Here is a 25,037-nt window from a genome sequence, read left to right on the forward strand (position 1 = left end):
TACAGTTCTCTTAATCCCTAAATTACACTACCTTTCTTAATGAATGACAGAATACAGTTAAGTTCCCGTATGTACTTGGATCTATTGATATTTCTGAAATCTCTTTTATGTTTCATTGACCAATTATATTTGTTTGTGTTAATACCACATGGCTTTTATTATTATTGCAAAATTTCACTTGAAGAAGGGATTTTCAAAAATAAAAAATGAGTTTTAAAACATATAGACCATAAAGCCTATTCTTCCAACTAACACTGGTCACTCAACAAATATTGAGAACCTATAATGCTCCTGGTTAGTGCTTCTTAATACATCAGAGAATAAAACAAAGACCACTGTTCTCATGTAACTTATTTTCTAGGAAAGTAAGACTGACAATACACAGTGAATATGATAATAAGCAAAGTATGTAGTATTCCATGAGGCAATGGAAAACAATACAGCAAGATAAAGGGAATCAGAAGTACTTGGGAGAATGGGGAGGCCAGGTTGCAATATCAAATAGGGTGGCCAGGTATATCCTTCTCCATAGGGTATTGAGAGGTGAATTTTGAACAAAGACTTGACGACTATGAAGGTGTTAGCCAAGTAGATCTCTGAGATAAGAGAATTTCGTGCAGAGAGAGGCAAGCACATGCCTAATGACTGCAAGGAAACGGAAGCAGGTGAATTTGCCTGGGGCAGAGTGAGGAAGGAGGCAAGTGGTAGGAAATGAAGTGAACATGGTAATGTGGCAAGGTCCAGATCTTGTAAGTTAATGGATGTCATTTTGGGGATATTGGCTTTTGCTGAGTGCAATGGAAAACTATCACAGGTGTAATTTTTAAAAACTGACATATTTTAGAAGCCATAGTCTGCTCAGTGGAGAACAGACTTTGGGGAGCAAAGGTAGAAAGTCAGAGAAACCTATACAGAGGCCTTTGTAATAATTCAGGCTTGGACTAGGGTAGCAGTAGATGTAATGAGAAGTGGTCAACATTCTATATATTTTTTAATGGTAGAGTCAACATTATTTCTTATAGGAATGGGGTATTAAAGAAAAGAGATGAGGATGAATCCAAGATTTCTGATCTGAGAAAGTGGATGTATGGAATTGCTTCAACTGAGACGGTAAAGGCTATAGGTGGAGCAGGTCTGGAGTAGTTTTAGGACTTCTGAATTAAAGATGTCCCTTAGATATGGACGTGGAAATGCGGAGTGGGAAACTGGATACAGTCTGTAGTTTCACTCTGAGATCCAGATGAGAGAGAAATGTGAACCCAAGTTATGTGGGATCTTATACAATTTTAGAGAACATCTTTGTCCTCTACATTCAAAATTATAAAGATAAAACTAGGTAGAGGGCCTTGTAATAAGCGTGTGCAGGTTAGGAATCTTAAGGCTTAAGCCTCATTAGTTCATAGTAAACCTGCCTCTCATTGGAAACATAAATTTTGCATATGTCAGAATATAAAAGCCAAGGTATTATATGAGGAGAAAGAAAACTATATACCCAGAAAGAGTTTCAAGTATTAAGACCCAGATCACTCCAACATTAAGAAGGATGATGGGAAGAACTAGCAAAGGATTTTGAGATGAAGCACAAGGTATGATACAGGAGGAAAATCAAGGTTGTGCAATAATATCCTAGAAGCCAAGTAATGAAAGTATACCAAGAAAGTGAAAGTGACAAATTATAACAAATACTGTTGATAGGCCAAATAACATGTAGATGGAGAACAGACAACTGGAATTAGCTATGTGATCATCACTGATATCCTATGCAAACACAGTTTTGGTAGAATGGAGGCAAAAACCTGATAGGAGTGAATTTAAGAAAAGATGGGAAGACAGAAACTGGAAAACAGAGAGTAAATAACTTTTGTGAGTTTTGCTACAAAGGAGTATAAGAAATAGGGCATTAGCTGCTGAGGGAAGTGAGATTAAAAGAAGATTTGTTTTGTCTTTTAAGATGGGAGAAAAAAAACAGAGGTATGTATGCTGATGGGAATGATCCTATAGAGATCAGAAACTTGAAAGATAAAGGAGAGAGAAGGTAGAATTGTTGAAGAGATGACCTTGAGTAAAGAAAAAATAATAAGGTTTAACGTGCAGCTGAAATTACCGGTTTTAGACAGGAGCAGGGAAAGTTTATGGTAATAGATGAGAGGTAGAATATGTGGGTATAAATGAAGTTGTGATTTTGTACAATTTTTCTTTTTATTGCTTCCATTTTTCTCAGTGAAGTAGGAAGTAAGATCATCAGCCGGGAGTGAGGATGGAGCAAGAGATATTGGGGTGCTGTTGCAGGGACAATTCTTCGATGGCCCCATGATCTCTGCTCCCTTGGTGTTATGCCTTGTATAGTTCCCTCCATTTAAGTGTGAGTAGAAATTGTGACCTGATTTCTGATCAACAGAATATGGCAAAGGGATGGAATGTCACTGCTCTGATTAAGTTACACTGTATGGCAAAGGAAGTAATAAGTCACGCCTGTGTTTAGGTTCAGTAAGACTTCATCTTGCTAGCAACACACAACGGAGAGAGAGAGATTTTCCTGTTGGCTTTGCAAGAAGCAAACAGCCAAACTGTGAAATGCCTGTAGAGAGGGTCACACAGCAGGGAACCTGGGCAGCCTCTAGATTCTGAGAGCTTCCTCTTGCCAACAGCCAATGAGGAGTTGGGGTCCTCAGTCACACAGCTGCAAAAAACTGGATGCTGCCATCAACCTACATGAACTTAAAATCGGATTAGTCTCCAGCGAAGCCTCTAGATGAGAATACACCCCAGCCAATACTTTGATTGCTGACTTGTGACTCTGAGCAGAGGACTCAGCTAACAGTGCCTTTGACTCTTGACTCATAAAAACTATGAGATAATAAAGGTGCGCTGTTTAAGCCAATAAGTCTGTGGTAATCTTTTATACGGCAACAGAAAACTAATTAAAGGAAAGGAGAAAGGAGACAAGAATTTATGAAACAGTCCTCTAAAGAGTAAAAAAGTGACTGGGCTTATGATTACCTGACAGAATTAAGGGTCCATTTGAGATCTGTGTTCATGAAATCAAAGCGGGACCAGTGAGCTCTATTTGTGTTTTTCTGTAACTATAGCAAAAGTGCTATATATGAGTATGAGTTACCTATTTTCATTTGTTTTGTATATTTTGATATATAATTTCAAATTTATTAGTACATAAATAAATATCTATAAAGCACATATTTCTGAAACTATTCTTTTTATTCTTTTCACTTTTCCTGAAATTTGAGAAGAATCCCAGGAGAGCTAACAATCAGGAATCTAAAATTAAGAATTTAATTATTGGCACCATTGACTGATTAACAAAACCATTTTGTTGAATCTTGAAGTGACTGAAAAATGTAGCATCGATAACTTAGAACTGATCAAATCCAACTGATTCTGTTTTTTATCTTAAGTTTATAAACACATTAAGACTCTAATTCTATTTGTATCTTTATATTTGCTTCTTAGTTAAAATTCCACATGTAAAAAGTGTCAAACCTGCACTTTGCAATATGCAATGCATGCAAAAGAAAGTGTAAGTTGTAAAACTATTACCCCTAACTTTTCTTTCTTAATAGGAAAATAACAGCAATTTGATTTATAAGTTAGACAACAAGTAACTCAGTACTCTCACTAGGGAAGAAAATAACTATAGAGCATCTTAAGCTAGCCTAAAAAGCATACAGACACTTTGTATAGAAATATTTTAGAGTTGAAAAAGCAGCAATATTAGTATCACAGAATCTTTTTTTAAAGATAAAACTCAAACAGTTTAAGCTGTTTTATGCTATATTATTTACCATCTTAAAGAATAATCTTTCTTTTTCATTATCACTTGAAAGAAATATCAGAAAATATTAAATAAACATAACCTAACATTTATATGGTGAGTAGTACACTCTAGAATAGCATTGTTCTAAGAATAGTTAATGAATTTATTATCTGAATTTCACAGAAGGGGAAACTGAGGCCCAATGTACTCAGCAAGTGGCAGAACAAGGATTTGATTATAGAAAATTAGGCTCCAGTCTTGACTTGTAACCACCATTCTATAAAGCTTCTCATATGACAGTCCTTCAGTTTTCCAGGGGAAATTAGTATAGACCCATAACACTGTAGTTATAGTCTGTCAGTCTGATCTGTGAGAACAGTCTGACCTGTGGAAACATGGGGGTAGGAAAGTAAAATCCAGTATGTACTGAAACATTATAGTCATTTTTAAAAAGAACAGAAAAGATTTTTAAACGTTGAAACTGCAGATAAAACTTACTCTTTAATGTATTTTCTGTACTTTTTATTTTTGGGTTTTCTAAATGTTAATAGTCCCTTAGTTCCTTTTATTACATTAGTTTGTAACAAACTATTTATTCTAAAGAAAACTCAATCATAACTCATTTAGCTATTATAGATGAAATAACACAAGTAGTTGTCTAGATTGCTTTATATTGGTTTATGAAAATTCACATGGAAAAAGTTTGCAGTTACTTTTAACAGCAGAGGATATCAGATTAGCTATAACACATAAACAATAATTTTAACACAAAACTGGAGACATACCTGCTAAACTGCTGGGTAAGAATACAGTAAACTTACACCAGAAATGAAAGTTATATTCTTATAGGTTTAAGAGTCTATTTTAAGTATGGAGAGTTTAAGATGATCACATTAAAACCCATTTTTCTATCTTGGTTACTCTTACAGATCTAAGTCAATTTAGTGAAGCTGAATTAATTAGGACTATCCACAGAAACAACTGTGAGCTATCTAAAGACTGAATAAACAGCAGAAACCAAATTATCTTCTGTCCTACAACATTAATAGAATCTATTGGGAAATACCCATAGGGAATGAAATAATTACAAACTACTAATAACATAAAGATGAAAGATAACTACAATTCCTTCAATGAATTTAAGGATTTTGTTTTGTTCTTTTATATCTTGCCTCATGTTATGCAGGAGATATTATACTTCTTTGTAGAAGAACAGAAGAAATCAAAGTATAAATAAAACACATTTAACAAACATAACTAGAACAGTGAACAGAGTATAAAACCACAAATGACTTATTATTTCCAATTAGAAAAATATAATTAGAAAAATATCCAGAGGTGGATGTAGTAACATATCTAGAGGGTAAAAATATTATATTGTTAATAAACTTCAACAAGTAACCTTTTTAAGAAATCATTTTATAAAAATTCATGTTCACATAAAATAAATACAAATCTAACTTCAAAGACAAAATTATTGAGATGGTTTTTCTCTCTAGATCCAGAATTTTTTACTTTTTATGTTGAGAAAAATCATTTTTTATTACTGTTGTACTCATTTGTCTTGTTTGTATTTGGAAGAGAATGAAGTACAAGAGAAACATTAAAAACATAAAGTCAGTTGTTTTCACAATAGTTTTCTATATCATATAATTAAAGCTTATATAGGAGATAAGGTATGAGTGAAAATGTATATACACTTTTCAACTTCGTGCATCAATAATACAAGCTTGGTTCTCACTTTATGTAGTACCATTACCTTCAAAGAGAAGTGCTGGGTTTCATCACTAGAGATGTGTACTTTTTTAACCAATTTATTGGGGCTAAAATGTGAACATTATAAAGTATTTTTGTTTGAAGGGAATACTACTGCATAAAATAAAAATCAAGCTCCTACTATAGAATAACATTCTAAATGTTAGTTTTGCTTTCAGTTATTTAAAATTTTTTCCTGAGGTTGCAAAGGTATTAGAATCGATAAATGAGCAAAATAATTCTGATAGACTTAAATTAGATCATATTCAAAAGCCACATTTAATATATTTAGCAAATATAGTTCAAAGTTAATAATTTATTAGTCAACTGTATGAAAAATATACTAAAAACATAAGCTCTTGTTTAATATTTAAATAATCCTATAAGGCCTTGTATTAGTAAAAAAGTGGAAATATTAAGGAAAATAACATTTCTCACCTAAATGAAGCTCAACTCAGACAAAATGAAAATGTGTTTAATCATTTTAATAAATATATTTTTCAACATTTGTCATGTTAAAGTACAGTAAAGCTCTGAATTACATAGAATATTTTAGTGATTTCCTTAAACGTGCCAAAAATAACTACATTTTTGAAGAATGTCCTGCAAATATTCAGTACCAAAACAATCAAGTCAAACTAAGATATATTTCTAATTGCAAAGTTTGCCACTCCAGCAAAGAAAATGTTATTATTAAATTCTAGGAAAGTACCATTTCCTGAGTTGTTAAACAGCATTAAAATTATCGCAAATACCAATTTCCAGTTACTTTTAGATTGCTAGGAATGCTTTTCATCAAAAGTTTAAAATTGTTACACAGTAAGGCATATCTGAAATAAAAAAAGAAAAATGCATTCACATTTAAAGATATACCTTTGCTCAGTAAGTCATATTTATACATTTATTTTTTACATATATGATATTCTTAACTTATATACCAAGAATCCTAGGGAGAAATAATAAGGGAGATTATAAACACCAACTCAATAAATAACCCTCAAAGCTCATAAAGTCATAATTTTAGGGGGAAAATCCAAAATTCTAGTAGTCTACCATCTGAATATATTTTTGTTATCTAAAGCTAAAAATGCATATAAACTTTCAGGAATAATTGATATTTCTTTCTCAGGTTATTTGGAATCTGTTCATGGTGCACATATGTGAATGAACGAATACATCCTTAACCCACCAGTATCTTTTTCTCCAATGTGCAGGCAATCACCCGTGAAAAGTATGGTGTAGATGACAGGATGATACTGTACCTGATTAGCTCTGGAGGTGGTCATGGGATCAGATGGAGAGGACTTGGTGGTAGTTGGGGAAGATGGCAATGTCTGGGAATAAAGCAGTTCAGGAGCAAATCAACCTTTATAAGCCTTAAACTGATTATTTAAATAAAACAAAATAAAATAAAATGTAATATAACGAGAACAAAATCCTATGAACAAATTTTTCTCCTATTCATTCAAATTTAATGGAATCTAAGATCAATTAAGTAACTAATGCATGTAAATATGCATGCATAAGTATGTAAAAATAAATTCATGACTTGAAATCATGATGGTGACTGATAAAAATTCACATGAGTATTAAAGGTATCCTGACCATATTCATGAATAGTAGTCTCTTTTCTTTCCCTCTTGTTTTCTTGGGGGAAAAGAGATCTCAAACAAAAATTCAAGAAATTTAATGAGTAAAACTGAAAGCCATTTTCCTATCAATGAATACAGTCGGGGATTGAAAGAAGTGGTGAAATGAAGTTTACTTTCGCATAAAAGTATCCACCTACTTAATATGTTGGACATCACCAACAAGTTGATTCCACATGAATTTAGGGTTCCGTACTTAAAAGCAATTAAATTTGCAGTTCTGAGTTCTTAATATCACATTATCTTCTAAAACATTAATTTTTAATAAATTTAGAGCCCGTCTGAAAATGTAAACATTAACCTCATATTAATAAACAAGTAACTAATAGCATTTTAACAAATTGCCATAATATTTTTTTATCATTTGTGCTAAACACTAAAAATTTATATAGATAAGGGGTATAATGTATTATAGCGTCATCAGCTTCTGTTGAAAATAGGTACAAAAATATTAGGAATCAAATTATTGTTCATTTCACTTCTAAACACATATACAAACTATATATAAAATATGCCACATGAGACCATAATATACTTAAGACATTTTAAAAACTTCTCATGTCTAATAGAGTAACCTTAATGCGTGTGTAAGATGTTAAGATTTTATCTTTTTAAAAAGGTATATTTTCACTCAGCAAATAGCATCGCTTAAGGAGCACCCTCAATAGATAATATTTAACACATGAAATGGGGTAGTTTTATAGTACAGACAAAATTCTATATGGACATTATGTTTTATATTAATATGTATCCATCAAAATTACTCAGATATGAGCAAAAGCATAACTTTAAAGGTTCAGCAGTGTCAGGAAAAGCAGATGAAATTACTTAATACAGTCATATTTATGCATTTAATATTTCAAAAGTCCTAATTAGGATAGAATAAAGCATTTAAGAGTAAAAGAAAGGATAAAAAATTCACAGGCTCCTGCTTAACTCACTGTTCTCAAGTAACAAAGTAAGACTGATTCTAATATCAGATCACGTTTTAAACAGTCCACTCCTCTAGGGATTCTTGATTCTTAAGTTAAAACCTAAGATACTTTGAGGAAAACTAGATTTAATGTTGAGTTATACCAAGATTTTTGTTAAATCATACTTTAAAAGGGGAGAGGAGCTACATTCAGAAGTAAAACCTCACAAAAGAAGAAAAAAACACTCCAAATCCTTTGTTTTCTGTTTTTGCTATTTGTAATAAATTCATTTTATAAAGTCATTTCTCCAGAGAGACTTTCATTTCCAGTCATTAATAATTACCCTAATATTTTATTTTCCAGGCAATACTATGCAGAGACATACACTACTGACTTCGTGCTACTCTTGTACTATGAACTGAAGAGTAAAGGTTTTATTTTCCCACCTCTGGTTACAGTTGTTACTGTACAGATTTCCTGGGAGTAGTTAACATATATTTAAGAATATGTTCTTTACTAATCTCAGAGTAATTATGAGATTGCTGACTAAATAGATGTGAAATAAATCTGGAGGCCATCTATCCCAATACAGGTTAGAAGCCAAGTTCATTAACCTACAGAAGCATGAGGTATGTGTGTTGGGCTCCTCTATTTGCATCAGGATAAAATCAACTTGAAGTATCACAGGTGTTCATTATGACATCCATCTTGCCCTAGATATGAATTCTCTTGAAATATTGCAAAGAAATATGTGGAAAAAGTAGTAATATCAAGTGACTCAGAATTTGTGGTCACTAAGATTAATATTATCTTCTGTCAATTTATTCGGTATCTTTCTTTTTACTTGGCATATATGTGAAGTATTGGGCATGTATTAATAATTGATACAATTCATATTCATCAACATTGTCCTTAATAATTCTGATGCTGTTTTTTTCTCACAAATAAAAACAATAATTTTAAACTTCTGGAACAATATTAATATGTTTAAAATCATTAAGGGTTTGGTTATTAAATATCATATTCTGATAAGAAGTTAAGAGTTTAATGTTTTAAATAAAACAGGTGAAAATTAAATAAGTTTGGGCTTTAAGGGATAAGATTGTCAGAGTCTTTTGACACAGTCAATTGCATCTAAATATATTTTCTTGTTTATATTCCTAAAATAATAAACATGTAGTGAAGTAAACATGTGGTGAGTTCTCTATTGATAGTTATCTATTAGTCATATAGATACCCTTAAACACAAAAAGTCTCCTTCCTTTACAAATTTAACCTATAGCAATACAGAGAATCCAGCAAGTTTGCATTTCAGTTGATTTTTTAAATGCTAGTGGTAAAAACTGTTCTCATAAACAGATATGTGTAAATATATTAAAGTAGTGCCTTTAGTTTAAAAGGTTCTATTAATTAGATTAAAAAACAGCTTTGATAATTGTTCTCAACCACACAAATAGAACAGAAAAATTCATAAGAAATACTTCAATGTACAATATGTTTGTTTCCCTAATATTTTATAAACACGTTTATTCCTATTTACTATGCAGACTAAACGTTTAAGCAGTTTCAAGTTAAAAAAAATCATTTAGTAAAACTTCTGATATATATCTGGAAGATGTAACTAACTGAATATCCATATAGCAATAATATATTAAAATATGTTATAAATAACATTTATAAAGGATATATACTGCTAAAAACTTTTTTTATATTTATCAATTAGTGATTATGAAGGGCACAGGCATTTTTTAGCACAATTTTATCTTTCAAATGGAAAAGTATAATATTTTTATTTATAGGACACAAATGTCTATTTAAGAATTCTGCTTTAAACGCTGAAGGCTGAATTACTTATTGCAGAAAAATTTGAAGTAGTTTATAATTTTAAAATAGTGGATCCTTTGGAATATAAAACAGTTTTTTAAAATTCAAGATTTAATAATAGTCATTTAATTAAATGTAGATTTCACTAGGCTCTTGGGAATAAGAACTAAAAAGTGATTACAAATTATGAAATGCATTCTTGTTAACAAGTGACAGTTTTACTGGACCAGAGAATATTACTATAAATAAACTCCATAATAAATAAGCTTACCTCAAGCAAATCTACAATGATAGACTGTCAAGGTCTATTATATGTATAGTGAAAACAGCAACGAACAGCAAACTTCAATTTTAATATGGAAGGTACTACTAGCTAACTGAGTAACATTACTTGAGCAATCACCTTCCCAATCCTTTGTTTTCAGTTCTGTTAAATAAATCTGCATATTAATCTATAAAAAATGATAGATCAGCTATTTAAATATGTAATTGTTATCTGTGGTTTTTCATCCTGACAAGTATCCAGCATTCTCCCAATGTCTGAACTATCTGGAACCACTTAGCCCTAATATAAACTCATGTTGTCTAATTTCAAAAGGTCTTTTACAATTGATTCCTATTCCATAGCTTATATTCCTCCTAATTACTATTCTACACCTTTATCCTTCTCTTCAACCATTCAATCCCATGTATTTTATCTTCCTTTCAATTGATAGTTTTTATTACTTGAAAGAAATCATGATATTCCAGAATGAGCTTCCTTATCTACTACAATTGGCCTCATTTCAACCTGTTCAGTTTTCCAAACCACTTTTTTCCCTATCTTATCATTCTTTTCAATGTAGACAAAATTGTGATCTCCTGCTCAAACTTCCTACTCTTCAGGGGCTAGGACCTTAACACCCTAAACTATTATCTTTCCACCACTCCTGAGTCACTTTGTTCCCTTAATGATCTCATCTGTATTTGGCATCTCCAATTTCTCTACCTTTTCAAGCTCCTTTTTATTCTTTAACATTAGCCACTCGCTCTTTAGTAGCAAGGGTTATGTGAGTCTCTCTAACTTGTATTTTTCTCCTTTTATATCCACAATTTCAAGTCAGCAGTTCCCACACTTCACACCTTTTTTTCTTTTTTTTTACCTAACCAGCCTCTTTACCTTTAGGAAATATTATTAACAAATAACAACTTTTCTCTCAACATAGACTTGAAACTAACTTTTAGAATCTCCAATGATTTCCTATTAAAAAAAATAGTTATTCTCAAATTTTTCTTTGGGTATTTGATCCTTTTTAGCATCTTTCCTTATACTGTACTTTCCTCATTTCTCCCTTTTATCTTTATGGTTAATAAGGAGCACTTACTAGGAACCAGGTATAGATCCACTCAGTTAATACTCACAATATCATTACAGAACAGATTACTATTACTTTTCCCATGTTATAGGTAAAGAAGCTGAGGTATACAGAAGTAAAACAGCTTGTCCAAATGTACACAACTGGTAAATTAAAGAGGCAGGATTTGAACCCTGGCAATCCTATTCTAGATCCTATACCTAATCACTATACTATAATGCTTCTGACTTACTTTAAAAAAAAAAAAAAAGTAACTGCTTCTTTATCTCTTTTTTCTCTCCTAGTGTAAGTGAAATTATCACCTATACTCCAATTAAGGATCTATATTTTCAGTTTTAAATTCTCACCTATGCTTCTATCAAAGACTACTTCAAGGAAAAAACATACTATGTACAACTTATTCAACTTGCCTGAAACAAACATACAAAAATATTATCTCACATAGATGCCTGACTAAAATTCACTAGTTGCTTCCTAGAATTCAACATTTTGCTAGGCTCAAAACCACATATAGTCATTTTTAAATTTTCCTCATCATTTTAGAACTGGAATCAAACCAGTCTCAAAGCCTCACAGATTTCACTTTGAAATATCTTTTAACTTCAAGCTTTGTCTCAACTTTCACCACCAGAGGAGACTGTGTTCATCATCTTATTCTTAAAATATTGCCTGGTCTCCTAACTTCACCCTGATACAAGAGTTTCTATTTCAACTGAGGTCCTCTTCTTGGAGATGCTTATTCAAGACTGAAAAATTCCAGAAGACAGAAATCTATTGGATTTTGTTTTATCAGCATTACTCAAACTTAGAGGCCATACAGCTCAGTGTTAAGATCAACTACCAGTTACATTTCCTTGGGTAAGTTACTCAAATTCCTCTAAGCATCAGTTTCTATAAGTATAACATGGACTCTATACCTGCCTCAGAAGAATTTTGGGAGGATGAATGAAAGGTGATAATAAATGTAAAGAGCATAGCACAATGGCTAGCACAGAAACAGAATAAGCACCACATACATCACTGTTACCAGTATTACTGATCCTTCATTCTTGACCATAAAAATGTTTTTCCTGGCAAAGATGAACATCCCCTGGATTTGCGAGTATTACATAAAAGAAGTTTTAAAAAATATTATTTTATAAACCTTCAAATCTAAAGATCTGCATAGTAGATTACTCAGTAATTCTCTTCCTCTCCTACCAATAGGTGTTCCTACAAGCACTCTAAGAATCTGTGTGGAGTATTAGCACAGAAGAGAACAAAGGGTAGAGGTGCCTCTTTTTTTTTTTTTTTCCATAACCTTCCAGAGAAATTAAAAGGGCTCTTTTGGAAAATATTAGGAAGAATCCGTAATCTACAGGATACCCTTTGGCCAGACATCCAAGACTCTCCATTATCTGGTCCCACATGATTTACTTAACATTAATTTCCTCTAAACCACAACACAGATATTCCACTTCTGTCAAGATAATCTCTTTACTATTTAACAATTATGATATATTTCTCCTCAAATCCATATTGCTTCATCTGCCTAAAATAAGCTTTTTTCTTTTTTCTCCTCTAATCAGGCAATTCCTGTACAATCTTCAAGGTCCAGTTCAAGTCTTCACCTATTTTACAAGACCAAATGCCACTCTAGCCTACATTTCTTTCACACTCCTCCAAACTTTTATACTACATTGTTTATATTGTAGTTTTGGTATATAAATACAGTTTTATATTTTTATTAGTTATTTTAAGTATTTAGGATCTCTCATAAACTAGCTTGACAGAGCAAGGGCTACATTTTAATATATTTTACAATTCACTAAGAAGGCATTTAATAAATTTATGATTGAATGAATGAATAATGAACAAATTATGTGCTAATTTTGCCAATTTTTCATGATGAAAGTAGAATTCTTTGAGCTAAGTGAGATTTTTGGTATCTTAATTTAATTTTTACATAAAAAATAATTATTTAAATGCCTATAACCACTTCTTTCTTAATGTAGATTTTCTTAAAAATGCATTTGAGCCAAAGAGAAAAAATGCTGAAAAACTGTAATAGACAAAGGAAGTTAACGAATGCCAACTATCTTACTGATTTGTCGTTTCTACCATGTTTTGGGGTTCATTATATTGACTCATTAGGTATAAACAACCATACTTAGAGGGGGATTTGAGGGACTTACAGCAACAGGAAATGTTTCAATAATCCCGTGAGGAAAATAAAAAGTAAGAAGTACAAAATTCAAAACATAAAAGGTGGAAATGAAAATATGTACACCAAAAAATCTGGGCTAAGACGTGCCCCAGGAATGAGTTCAGAGCTTCTAGGCAAACAAAGTCTAAATTATTTGAAGATCACTGAAGGTCTCTGCTATTTTCATTTCCTGAAAATAAGAAATATAATGTTCTATGTTGCAATTAATGTGTTTAATTTTGGCTTACTGGCTCTTGCTGCATATCTGTTTCTTAGTATACTGACTTGTGAAATGAGCACAATGGTGTTATGTACCTCATGATAATCTTCTGATATTAAGGCTATAGAACAGAGGCTACATACTTTGATTATTCAATAAATATTATTATTATTGTCATTTTAAATATATAAAATATTGGAGTCCCTCTCAATTAGCAAATATATATTTGATTTAAATAAAACAAACAAAAAAACACATTTGAGAATAAAGAAGTGAATAGTTCACATCTAATATCTAAATTGGATGTAAGGCTGTCATGCTAGATATCATCATGCTTCCATAGGAAAGACTTGTGAGACCAGTATGTACTACTTTCCTAAGAACATATTTGGTTGAGATTTCATTAAGTCAATAAGGTTTCATTTGGGGAGAATATTCTGGTTCATGTAATTTATTCAGAAACCAACTGTATCTAGATCACATAATTCAGAAAATAATATTTTATAAAAGTCATAATAATATATGGTGTAAAATTCTAACTTTTAAAGCAAGTTTTATTCGTTTAGAACTAACTCTGACTTCCTATTTTAAGTCCAATTTACATATTAATTATACTTTTTGTAGTAAGCAAAATCTTAAATTATCAACCATAAAAAACAATAGATATGTAACAAAAATTAAAAAAATATAATTTCAGATCCGACATTAATTCATTTCTATGCAGAAATTACATTTTCCAGCTCCAGCAATTTTTAAAACTCGAATTTTATTCTTTGCACAATCTTAACTAGAAGAAAATGTTTAAAAAATATTTTAAATAAGTTATTTTAAAAATTAACTTCAGAATTGAAGTCCAAAGGGAATGTAAATGTTATGTCATTAGTTAAGGGAGAGACTACCATTTTAAAAGAAATCTTATTATTATTCTATGTACTAAAATATAAAAAAATATATAAACATGATATGAAATATGTTTTTATCTATTCTAGTGTAAAATAATTTATTTTAGAAATAATTATTTTATACTGGATTACCAGCATAATTTCTTCAGAAATAAAAGCATGGTAATTTAAATTTATATACTTCACTTACTATTTAGACAATGATCCAACAAAAAGTATTACATTGTAAAACAGGATACCTGGAAAGTTAGAGAATCCGAAATTTAGAATATAAATAACTCTGTTGATCTACAGTATGATCAATCTCTCTTTCAGATTTTTCGAGTAAATTTTTCAAATTTTACATTTATAAGAAACTGTTTAAGTATTAAATATACTACCCTACTAGATGTAGTATATTTTTTAATAAATCTTTTAAAATGATACTCTATTTCACATTATTGATTACATGAAAATATTAAATAATCAATAATAATTTCAATGCCATGAATGTCTACAAAGCTTACAAATGAATGCAAATACACAAAAGTAAATCAATCACCATTATTTTTTACCACTTATCTTGAATTTAAATTATATTATCTGAACAAGGCAAATAAAAATAGAAATGAACCCAACATTTTAAAATTCTGGCTTTCATAAATCTTTACTGACACTGGATATACGACAACCTATAAATCTCATATTGCCATAAAGAAAATTAAAGTTTCAACAATGACTCATACACTATTATTTGATGGTACTAGCTATTTAGTATTATAAAAATAATAAAAATTCATTCATATCATTGTCCTGAATATACTGCCAGTGATATAGTACTCAAAGTATATTTTATGTTTTACTTTTTTAAAAAAATCAAGATATTCACTGCCTTCCCTAAATGTTTGAACTTACAGAAATTACAAAATAAAGGCGAGAAGTAATAGGCTGGATTAAAGCAGAAAATCAATAGACCCTACACTTTAGTGCCAATTCTGTAAATTCTTAGACCCAGGTGATTTTAACCTAGATGTCTTTAAACTCATACTTTTAGAATTTGGATAAAATCATGGTACCACTTTCAAGGCATCAGTTTTTAAATTATCCTTTGTATTCACCTAGCACAGACAAAATAAACATTTCAAAACTATAAATGGCTGTGAAGAATAAAAATATCTACTGATGTTTAGAAGTTTAAAATATTTACATTCTGCCATGTATAAACTAAAAGATACTTCCTTGAAAAGTTATAAAGGGTTACAAATTAAACTATTTTGACACTGACAAAGAGTATAAAATGAACGACTTTATATGGAATAACAACTACCTACTCATGATTTAAACATGGAAGGACTTTTTAAAATGGTAATTAAAAGAAAATTGAGTCTTGGCCCATAATTTGAAAATATATTACCTAATTATTAATTTCTATGTTTGTATTTAATTAGACAGCCTTATATTTATCAATATATTGGTAAAATTATAATAGATTCATAACACTGCCTAGTATAAAATAGTTTTTTCAATTCAGAAACATGAAATTAATAAGATTTTGAGCTACATTTCAAATTTATTACAATGAACATAAATATTCTGTGAACTAATGAATAATACATTTGTTTTGAAGGCATAGTCTATCAATATGATCACAAATTAAGCAGCTAATTATAAAAGGGCAAATGCAGAAACAATCATTATAAACATAAAGTATCAAATAATTTTGAGGATTTAAAAGAGGTTGAGGGGAAAAATTCACCTTATTTAACATTAAAGAATGTCATTTTTTTCCTACATCATGTCAGCCATTATTCAATCTTAAGAACTCACATTGTCTTTTATCAAGTAAAATTTTTGTTACAGAAAATCCCACACATTAAAAATAAACATTGGCCCTTTATGACATATATATGAATACTACACAAGTTACACAGAACATAATAGCTGATTTGTAACAAAGAACTGTTTGCTAGGTACAAAAGTTTACTTATACATATTTGTTGATAAAAAATGTTGAACATGACAATTAAATTAACAAAACAGGAGTTTATATGCATAATAACTACACTAAAGGCTAAAAATATTTTAAGAATATGGTATTAGGAATTTTGAGAATATAGTTTCAATGTTTATACTTTATTTAAAAAGTGTTATTATTTTAAATAGATTAAATTTCTATAAGCTAATCAAATTTGTGTCTATAATTTTTTAAAGGGCACCATAAAAGAAATGAGTCACATAATTGCTCCTCAGTGTAACACTAATAAATGAGTAATTCAATTACCTGATCAATCTAAAGAAGAGACTCTGACAGTCTTTAAATAAATAAAAGACAACTCTGTTATGTTTTAAGTATTACTTAGAAAAAACTTTATATGCTAAAACTTTAAGGCTTCTTTTATAAGGAATTCATACTACACTGTGGATGTTAGTCTTTGATTTCCCAACTAAACACTCACTTGTTTGATGCGATCTGGGTTAACGGTGGTCTGGGGTTGTAGAATGCTGACTGGTTCTGTCTTGGCCACATTTTGGGGCATTTCTCGAATTTTTTCTGCAATGAATCCATGAACTGCATTCAGTGCTTCAACTGTTCCCTGGATCAAGCACACTCGTTCAGTAGTACCTGTGGATAAAAGATTAATTTTCAGAAAACTTCCCTTCTTACTTTGTATGTTCTTCAAAAATGCTGTATGGAGGTTCCTTAAAAAACTAAAAATAGAACTACCATATGACCCAGCAACCCCACTACTGGGCATATACCCTGAGAAAACCATAATTCAAAAAGAGTCATGTACCACAATATTCAGCGCAGCACTATTTACAATAGCCAGGACATGGAAACAACCTAAATGTCCATCAACAGATGAATGGATAAAGAAGATGTGGCATATATATACACAAGGGAATATTACTCAGCCATAAAAAGAAACAAAATTGAGTTATTTGTAGTGAGGTGGATGGACCTAGAGTCTGCCATACAGAGTGAAGTAAGTCTGAAAGAGGAAAACAAATACCGTATGCTAACGCATATATATGGAATCTAAAAAAATGGTACTGATTAACCTAATGGCAGGGCAGGACTAAAGATGGAGACATAGAGAATGGACTTGAAGACACGGGTGGTGGGGGAAGGGGAAGCTGGGATGAAGTGAGAGAGTGGCATGGACATATATACACTACCAAATGTAAAATAGATAGCTAGTGGGAAGCAGCTGCATAGCATAGAGCGGTCAGCTCAGTGCTTGCGAAGACCTAGTTGGGTGGGATAGGGAGGGTGGGAGGGAGGCTTAAGAGGGAGGGGATATGGGGATATATGTATGTATATGGTTGATTCACTTTGTTGTACAACAGAAACTAACACAACACTGTGAAGCAATTATATTCCAATAAAGATGTATATAAAAAAAGAAAAGATGTGTACCTAATTAAAAAAAAAAAGGATGATATACTAATGCCAATAAAATAATGTAAAATGTAGAACTCTAAATCCCAAAAAGGGCAGCAGAGCCAGAAATCCTGAGAAGTTCTGAGTATATCATTCATTCACTGATATAACCAATACTTACTGAGCACGTATAAAAGAACTTTGGGTTAGAAACTGGTAACACAGATGTGAAGATCTATGAACCCAACTTTCAAAGCACATACTCTTACGGGCAAAGAACAGACATCAAGCCAGAGAATTATAAGATACTATGATATGAAAAATAATGGAGGTGTCTACATGGACGGCACATATGGTTGGTCTACAGTAAAAACAGCATTTAAATCAGTGGGGAGAAGGAGTCTTGGAAAGTTTACACAGTAGGTAAATTTCTGAATTTTTACCACCCTTTATTCACTTACCCTGTTCTTTTAATCACAGCAACAATGCTATCTGACATTTTGTATTTGTTTATTTTTTTACTTTTCTACTAGAATGCAAGCTCTAGGAGGACAGTTAATTAGTCTGTTTTGTTTTGTGCTGTAGTCTCCCCAAAGCCTAGAGCAGTCCCTGGCACATGATAGGTCCATGACAAATATTTATTGGAAAATGAATCAACCCTGCTTTTACTGATTATGTAATTTTAAAAAGATATAATATCATAATTAAAAACATGTTAAACTATTTTTAATTTGAAATTGATGAATAATTGATAAAGATACTATTAATATTATTTGCTTCATATCTGGTGAATAAAATGTAGACACATGATGTGAGACAAGACTAAAATGAAATTGGTTGGGTCTAATATGCAGGTCCTTTAACCCATTTCATACTTTACAGATATACCTGAGGGCAATAAAAACAAATGATTAGCTTTTCAGACTATTTTGAGCCTCCCTGGGGCATCCTGATATTAAACTGTAATATTCTGCTGAGCAGCCCAACACAACAAGCACATAAACTTACTTCTCAGACGTAACTATTCCTTTACTAAACAGTTATCAAAAAGTCAAAAGAATGGTATTTTAAAATTTATAAAATATTTGTTTTTGAACTAATATGAAAACTTTCAAGTACTTGGCATGTATCCTCTTCATACCACAATTTCAAAATTCTAAGCCACTCTATAAAATATTTTTAAAGTACATTTTGAAGGACAAAAGTGTGAAACTACACACATTAAAAAAACTGCATGGAGTTTACACTGCTTTAAGGATTAATTGCCACATAAACCATTTTCCTAGCAGTTTTAAATTTTTAAAAGAATAGTAAAAGATTAGCACTCTTACCTTTAGAAAATTAGATCACAAGAATTAGGAGCAGAAATAAAATAATATTATATGAATAATATTATATGAATCCACCTAAATTAAACTTTCCTGTTTTAAACAATGAAGATGTAAATTTATGAAAAGCTACCATTTCCTAATTTGTACAAAATATTTCAATAGAGAGCAATACCTTTCAATTGTAAGGATGGAGACAATCTGAAAAACATACCGTGAGTGTGAAGGCTTAATATTTCCTGTTTCTCCTAATCAGCTTTTCTCATCCTTGAATATCTTGATGTATCTCTGTATCTATTCCTGGGTAAAACGATCTAGTTTATTAGGGATACTCTAGGGAGTCTTTACAAGGTTGTATTAATTGTCCAATAACTGACTAGAAAGGATGAGAGCTGATCAATGTAGCTCATGCAAAGTGTTCTCATCTAAGTCAGCAGACAATACAAAACACAGATCAGATTACATTCCTGCTTTTGGAGACAACTACGGAGGGCTCCTTTGGGGACGCCAAGACAGAAAAGGAAGTCAGTCAAACCTCAACAGAGATTTTTAAAAAATAAAACATGGTACTAAGTAACTAAAGGGACTATATAATCCATGTTGCTTTTAAAATTCAAATTTAACAGAATACATACTGTGTCAGACAACACAATAACCCCAATACTCTTCAGACTGTATGACTAACAAGTGGTAAATGGAAATCACTGAGCCATAAAGAAATATGATTGTCTAAAACTAAATTTCACATAGCATGTATGAGACAATTTGGAGATAGTTTATAGGTCCAAAGTTGCAATAAATATTCTTTCAAGATTAAACTATACCACTACCATTAGAACTACTACAAAAAAAAAAAAAAGAAAAAAAAGGAAATTGTAATTCCACCAATGGGAACTGCTGCAATCCTCAGAAGAGATGCTGTCATATTCTTCTACTGAACTCTAAAGGACTTTTCACTTAGGTAACACAAAACTATAATTTTTAGGAGAAAGTCACAAAGAGGGAAGACTGTCAGGTATATGACCAAACTGTGTAACAAAAATTAGCCTATAAATCGTAAAAGTTGCTGTTTTTTGTCATCTTACAGGCTTTTAGGGTCCATTAGTGTCTAAACTGAACTGCGAGTTATTCATCATTTTGTTTAACAGCAGCATTTACTTCTCTTTGCAACAGACTAGCAACAAAAGCTGAAAAATTACATAAAAGTATATGCTTATATTTTTTATAAAGTAAAGATACAGGTGTGTAAGACACCATTAATTTTAAGGGAGAAATTAGAAAAAATTAGAAAAACCCTAACAAGTAGGGTCAAATATAGGCAGTGAAATTCAAAATAGCTTTAAGTTTCTACTTCACATGCAATATCATCAACTGAATATGCATGTTTCTAAAATTAGGTACAATTATAAGATTCCAAAGCAAAATTCTGATATACATTTAATAAAATAAATCCACTCTGTGCTACTATAACCTCGGACAAGTCACGTAAACTGTTCCTGCTCCTACCTAAGGCATTCTATCACCTGTGCAGTAGACCCCATCCCCTCTTAACTACCAAGCCCAGTGTTTCTCCAGGTATCATAATTTTTCCTTTTCTAGTAGATCATGCCTATCAGCAGAAAAACATGTTATAATTTCTTCAATTTTTAAAGATCCCTCCTTTATGACAGAAATAGAAAATTATCCTTCGGTAAAGCAAATGAAATAACTGATTTAGGCAAAGGTCATAAAATCATAAGATGAAAGGTTAATGGGCAAATTTCAACGGAAACATCTGGCAGTCACCAACTGACTTCACTGATCAACATTAGCATAACTAAGAGTGTGAAAATCAAACATACGCCTCTTGCCGTGATGTAATATGAAGCAGAGGCCACCAACTATAAAGTATGTATCCCAAAATAGCTGAACCTAAATCTAATCAAACATTTAGCACTAGGTAACAGTTTACAAATAATATTGAAAACGGAGAAATAAATTAGATGACCCAGGAAGAAGAAAAGATACAAATCAAGAATGTAAGACAGGCTACAGGATAATTAATCTAGTTTCGTCAAAATAGGAAAGACTGTTCTCTAGACTTAAAGAGTCTTAAAAGATACAATGATCAAGGGTGAATCAGAATTTGACTGGATCTAAATTCAAACAACTTTTATTTTAAACATAATTGTGGCAATCTCATAAAAACTGGGTATTAAATAGTATCAAAGGATTACTGTTAATTTTAATAGGTGTGACTATGGCATCAGGTTGTGTAAGAAAGTGCCTTTTCCCTCTCTTTTCTTAGATGCATATTGAAGTATATACAGCTAAAATGACTGGGATTTGCTTCAAAATATTTTTGCAACAACAAAAATGAGTAAATGAAATACGTATGCCAAAATCTTGATATTATTAACAAACATGAAAGAGGTTCTTTCTTCTTTGTATGTTTGAAATTTTTATAATAAAAGAAAAACAGGGCTTCCCTGGTGGCACGGTGGTTGGGAGTCTGCCTGCTAGTGCAGGGGGCACGGGTTCGGGCCCTGGTCTGGGAGGATCCCACATGCCGCGGAGCGACTGGGCCCCTGAGCCACAACTACTGAGCCTGCGCGTCTGGAGCCTGTGCTACGCAACGGGAGGGGCCGCGGCGGTGGGGGGCCCGCGCACCGCGATGAAGAGTGGCCCCCCGCTTGCCGCAACTGGAGGAGGCCCTCGCACGGAAGCGAAGACCCAACACAGCCATAAATAAATAAATAAATAAATAAATTTAAAAAAAATAAAATAAAATAAAAATAAAAAGAACTTGCTATAAAAAAAAAAAAAAAGAAAGAAAAGAAAAAACATTTTAAAGCGCTCCCTGACCGCATACCCCTCTTCTGGTTACAGCTCAATTTCCTTATCCCTCAAAATTCCTTGAACAATTCATAGAGATATATCTCCTCTTTCTACTTCTTCACCACCCATTCCTGTTTTTCTTGACTCTACTCCAAGATGGCTTTTGTCCCACTACTCAACTAAAACCACTTATCACAGCCATACCTTGGTAAATCCAATCTTCGTGTCTTTACATTGTCTGACCCATCAGCAGCATTTGACAGAGTTGACCAGTCTGTTCTAAAAACACTTCATTTGGCTTTCAGGATACCATATGGCCCTCATTTAATTCAATTCATTCATTCATTTGACAAAAATCTATTGATTCCCCATTAAATGTTAAGTATTACACTAGATACAGCAATGACCAAACAGACAAACCTGCTTTCATGGCGTTCTTACTCTAGTTCAGCAGACAGATACTATACATAAAACAAATAAAAAATATAGAGAGAGGATATGAAATGAAATTAGTACTACAGAAAAAATTTGAGGACAATACCAGGATAAGGAAAGACAAAAATAAAGTATAAAAGAGACCTTGTCTGTCATGTTCACTACTGTATTCTCAGTGTCTGGAATAGTGCCTGGCACACTGTATACACTCAAGAAGTATTCTTTGAATACTGCATAACTCCCTGAGTCTAATTTTCTTACCTGTGAATCGAAAACATATGATTGACTTTAAGACCTTTTTACCTATAAAATGTCTATAAAACCAGTAAGCCTCTTTGGGTTTACAAGATGAGTCAATGTATGTACAAATGAGATATATTTTGGGAAATGATTTAAAAAACTATAATAAGTTATAAATTATAATGTCAATAAAAAGAATACTTGATTTTAAAAAAGCTTTGAGAAAGGTAATAGGAAAAATAATGAATAGCTCAGTAGTTTTTTTCTTCCCAGAATAGAAAAGTAAACTCTAAAAATGTAATCTACCTAAAAGAATAAAATTAGGGGGGAAAAAAGGAATGCTTTTTGCTGTATAAAATACAGTCTAAAACTTTCTAGATACCTGAGACCTATTTCAACCAGAATGAGTCTGGTTTAGAATAATGGGTATATACTAACAATCTGATCCACTTATTTCCAATGGTCAACTATAATGAAAATTAGCAAACATTTTGTTTGGATGTAAGAAAATGCATCAGTTTATACTCCTATTGAGAATATAACTCAGTATCTTATGATAAGATATTTCTTTAGGAAATATTAGTGTCAGTCTAGAGTAAGAAATCTGGTTGAATGAATATCAGTGAAACATTGAAAATGAAAAATTAATACCAAAAATCTAGTCGAATATTAATAATTCTGTGACAACCTATAGACAATGTTGTTGGCCTCAAAAAGAACTAAGAAAATGGAAATGCCAATTAACTCTGCAACAGGCAAAAACTGAGGTTTAAAACAAAACATGATATATAATTTTTTGAGTAAGATGGCAGCTACTTACAGCACCGAGAATTTACTAGATCTGGATAGCTAATATTCTGAATGGATAGGGTTTATTTTTTTCAACATAACATTTAGCTTCTACCATGTTTAAGAAATATCTCCCAGTTTGCTACATATTTTCAAATATATTTAACATTTCCATAATACTTGGGAAAAGCTATATAGTTCCGGACAGTAATAAAGTGGCAAACTCAAGCTTTCTTTGGCTATGTATGTCTATTTATCCTTACAGAAATGGTGCTCTGTGATTGGTATTTGTTCTTTTAGTTTTCATATTCTTTTCCTTCCTGCCACTTACCCTTGCTGTTTGTTGGTACACCTGATTCTAGCAGGCTCCTCTCTTTACTTCTACTTTGCTGCTTCTACTCCTCAATGGCTGGATAACCAGCTAAGCAAGGTTGTTGCAACTATATAAACTAGCAATAGACAGATTCCTAGTGACAACCATACGGGATGGTTGACCTCTGTGAAATCTATTCTGGCTTTTTTCCCCTTTATTTCTGAATCTGAGGCCAGAATCAACAGGCAAAATGTTCCTTTAATGCTTTCTTAAGGTTTAAAAGTGCACGTAGGCTTTATTTTTAAAACTAAAATAAAGAGTATAATTTTTTAATGAATAAAGCGATTTACAGTAATTCTTTATTCTCAATCTATAATCATGGTAATCTAATTATGTGAATGTCTTTGTGGTTTAAAAAAAGCAAAAACATTAGCTCATTAACTTTCCTTTAGTTTAACTATTAAGAGTAAAGTATACAGTATCAATCAGTAGTAATAATATTTATCACAAATTTCAGGTTAGAACAAAATGTAAATTATTTAAAAAGAGAATAAAAGTATATATATAATATAATTTATAATACATATATTTAATATTTTATTAATATAATTATGTATTATACAATGTATTATATGGTATCTCATTTAATGCTCACAATTACCAAGGCAGATAATATTTTCTTCAACTTACAGGTAAAGAAGTGAAAGCAGCTGGGCCAAGGAAACGTAACTAACAAATGCAGAGAGAAGATTTTGTCCAATACCATATTTTTTCCATTACAACACATACCTTCTGAAAATGTAATGTTAGGCCAGCTACCAAATTACATCCTTTTAAGAAAGTCACATATATTTCGGCCTGATGATGGAAAAATAATTTTCACCTAAGCTTGATAACTTTTTTTAACGCATTGAGTCATACTATTAATATCACTTCACAGATTTATTTCAAATCGGGCATAAAATGAAAGAAAAACTGACCCTTCTTACAGAGAACAGACCACCATAGGAGGTGGTTAATAATTGTGTGGGCTATTAGCAAAGTTTTTAGAACCAATTTTCAGATCAACAAAAGCACTTAGAAAAACTGCCATAAAAAGTAAGTTCAATTTGTAATTGCAGCTTTTATAACATTGTACAGTTTTGCACATTTGATAAAGCTTCCCCCTACCCTAC

The 25,037-nt window shown here is 31.6% G+C and overlaps 1 protein-coding gene across 3 annotated transcripts in view; it reads right to left on the reverse strand.

Annotated features, from left to right (window-relative positions):
• The window catches only part of NOVA1 (NOVA alternative splicing regulator 1), a 140,278-nt gene that overhangs the window by 16,628 nt on the left and 98,613 nt on the right, over positions 1 to 25,037 (reverse strand). For 2 of the 3 annotated variants that reach the window (XM_036844454.1, XM_036844456.1), the window contains 2 exons: positions 17,012 to 17,178; positions 6,790 to 6,861 (listed from right to left, as the gene is read on the reverse strand). In XM_036844454.1, coding sequence (XP_036700349.1) covers positions 6,790 to 6,861; positions 17,012 to 17,178 — 239 coding nt within the window. The remainder of the gene's footprint in view (positions 1 to 6,789; positions 6,862 to 17,011; positions 17,179 to 25,037) is intronic. The other variant, XM_036844455.1, reaches the window with a different exon arrangement.

Source organism: Balaenoptera musculus, chromosome 2 (assembly GCF_009873245.2).
Source record: "Balaenoptera musculus isolate JJ_BM4_2016_0621 chromosome 2, mBalMus1.pri.v3, whole genome shotgun sequence".
NCBI classification, from domain to species: domain Eukaryota; kingdom Metazoa; phylum Chordata; class Mammalia; order Artiodactyla; family Balaenopteridae; genus Balaenoptera; species Balaenoptera musculus.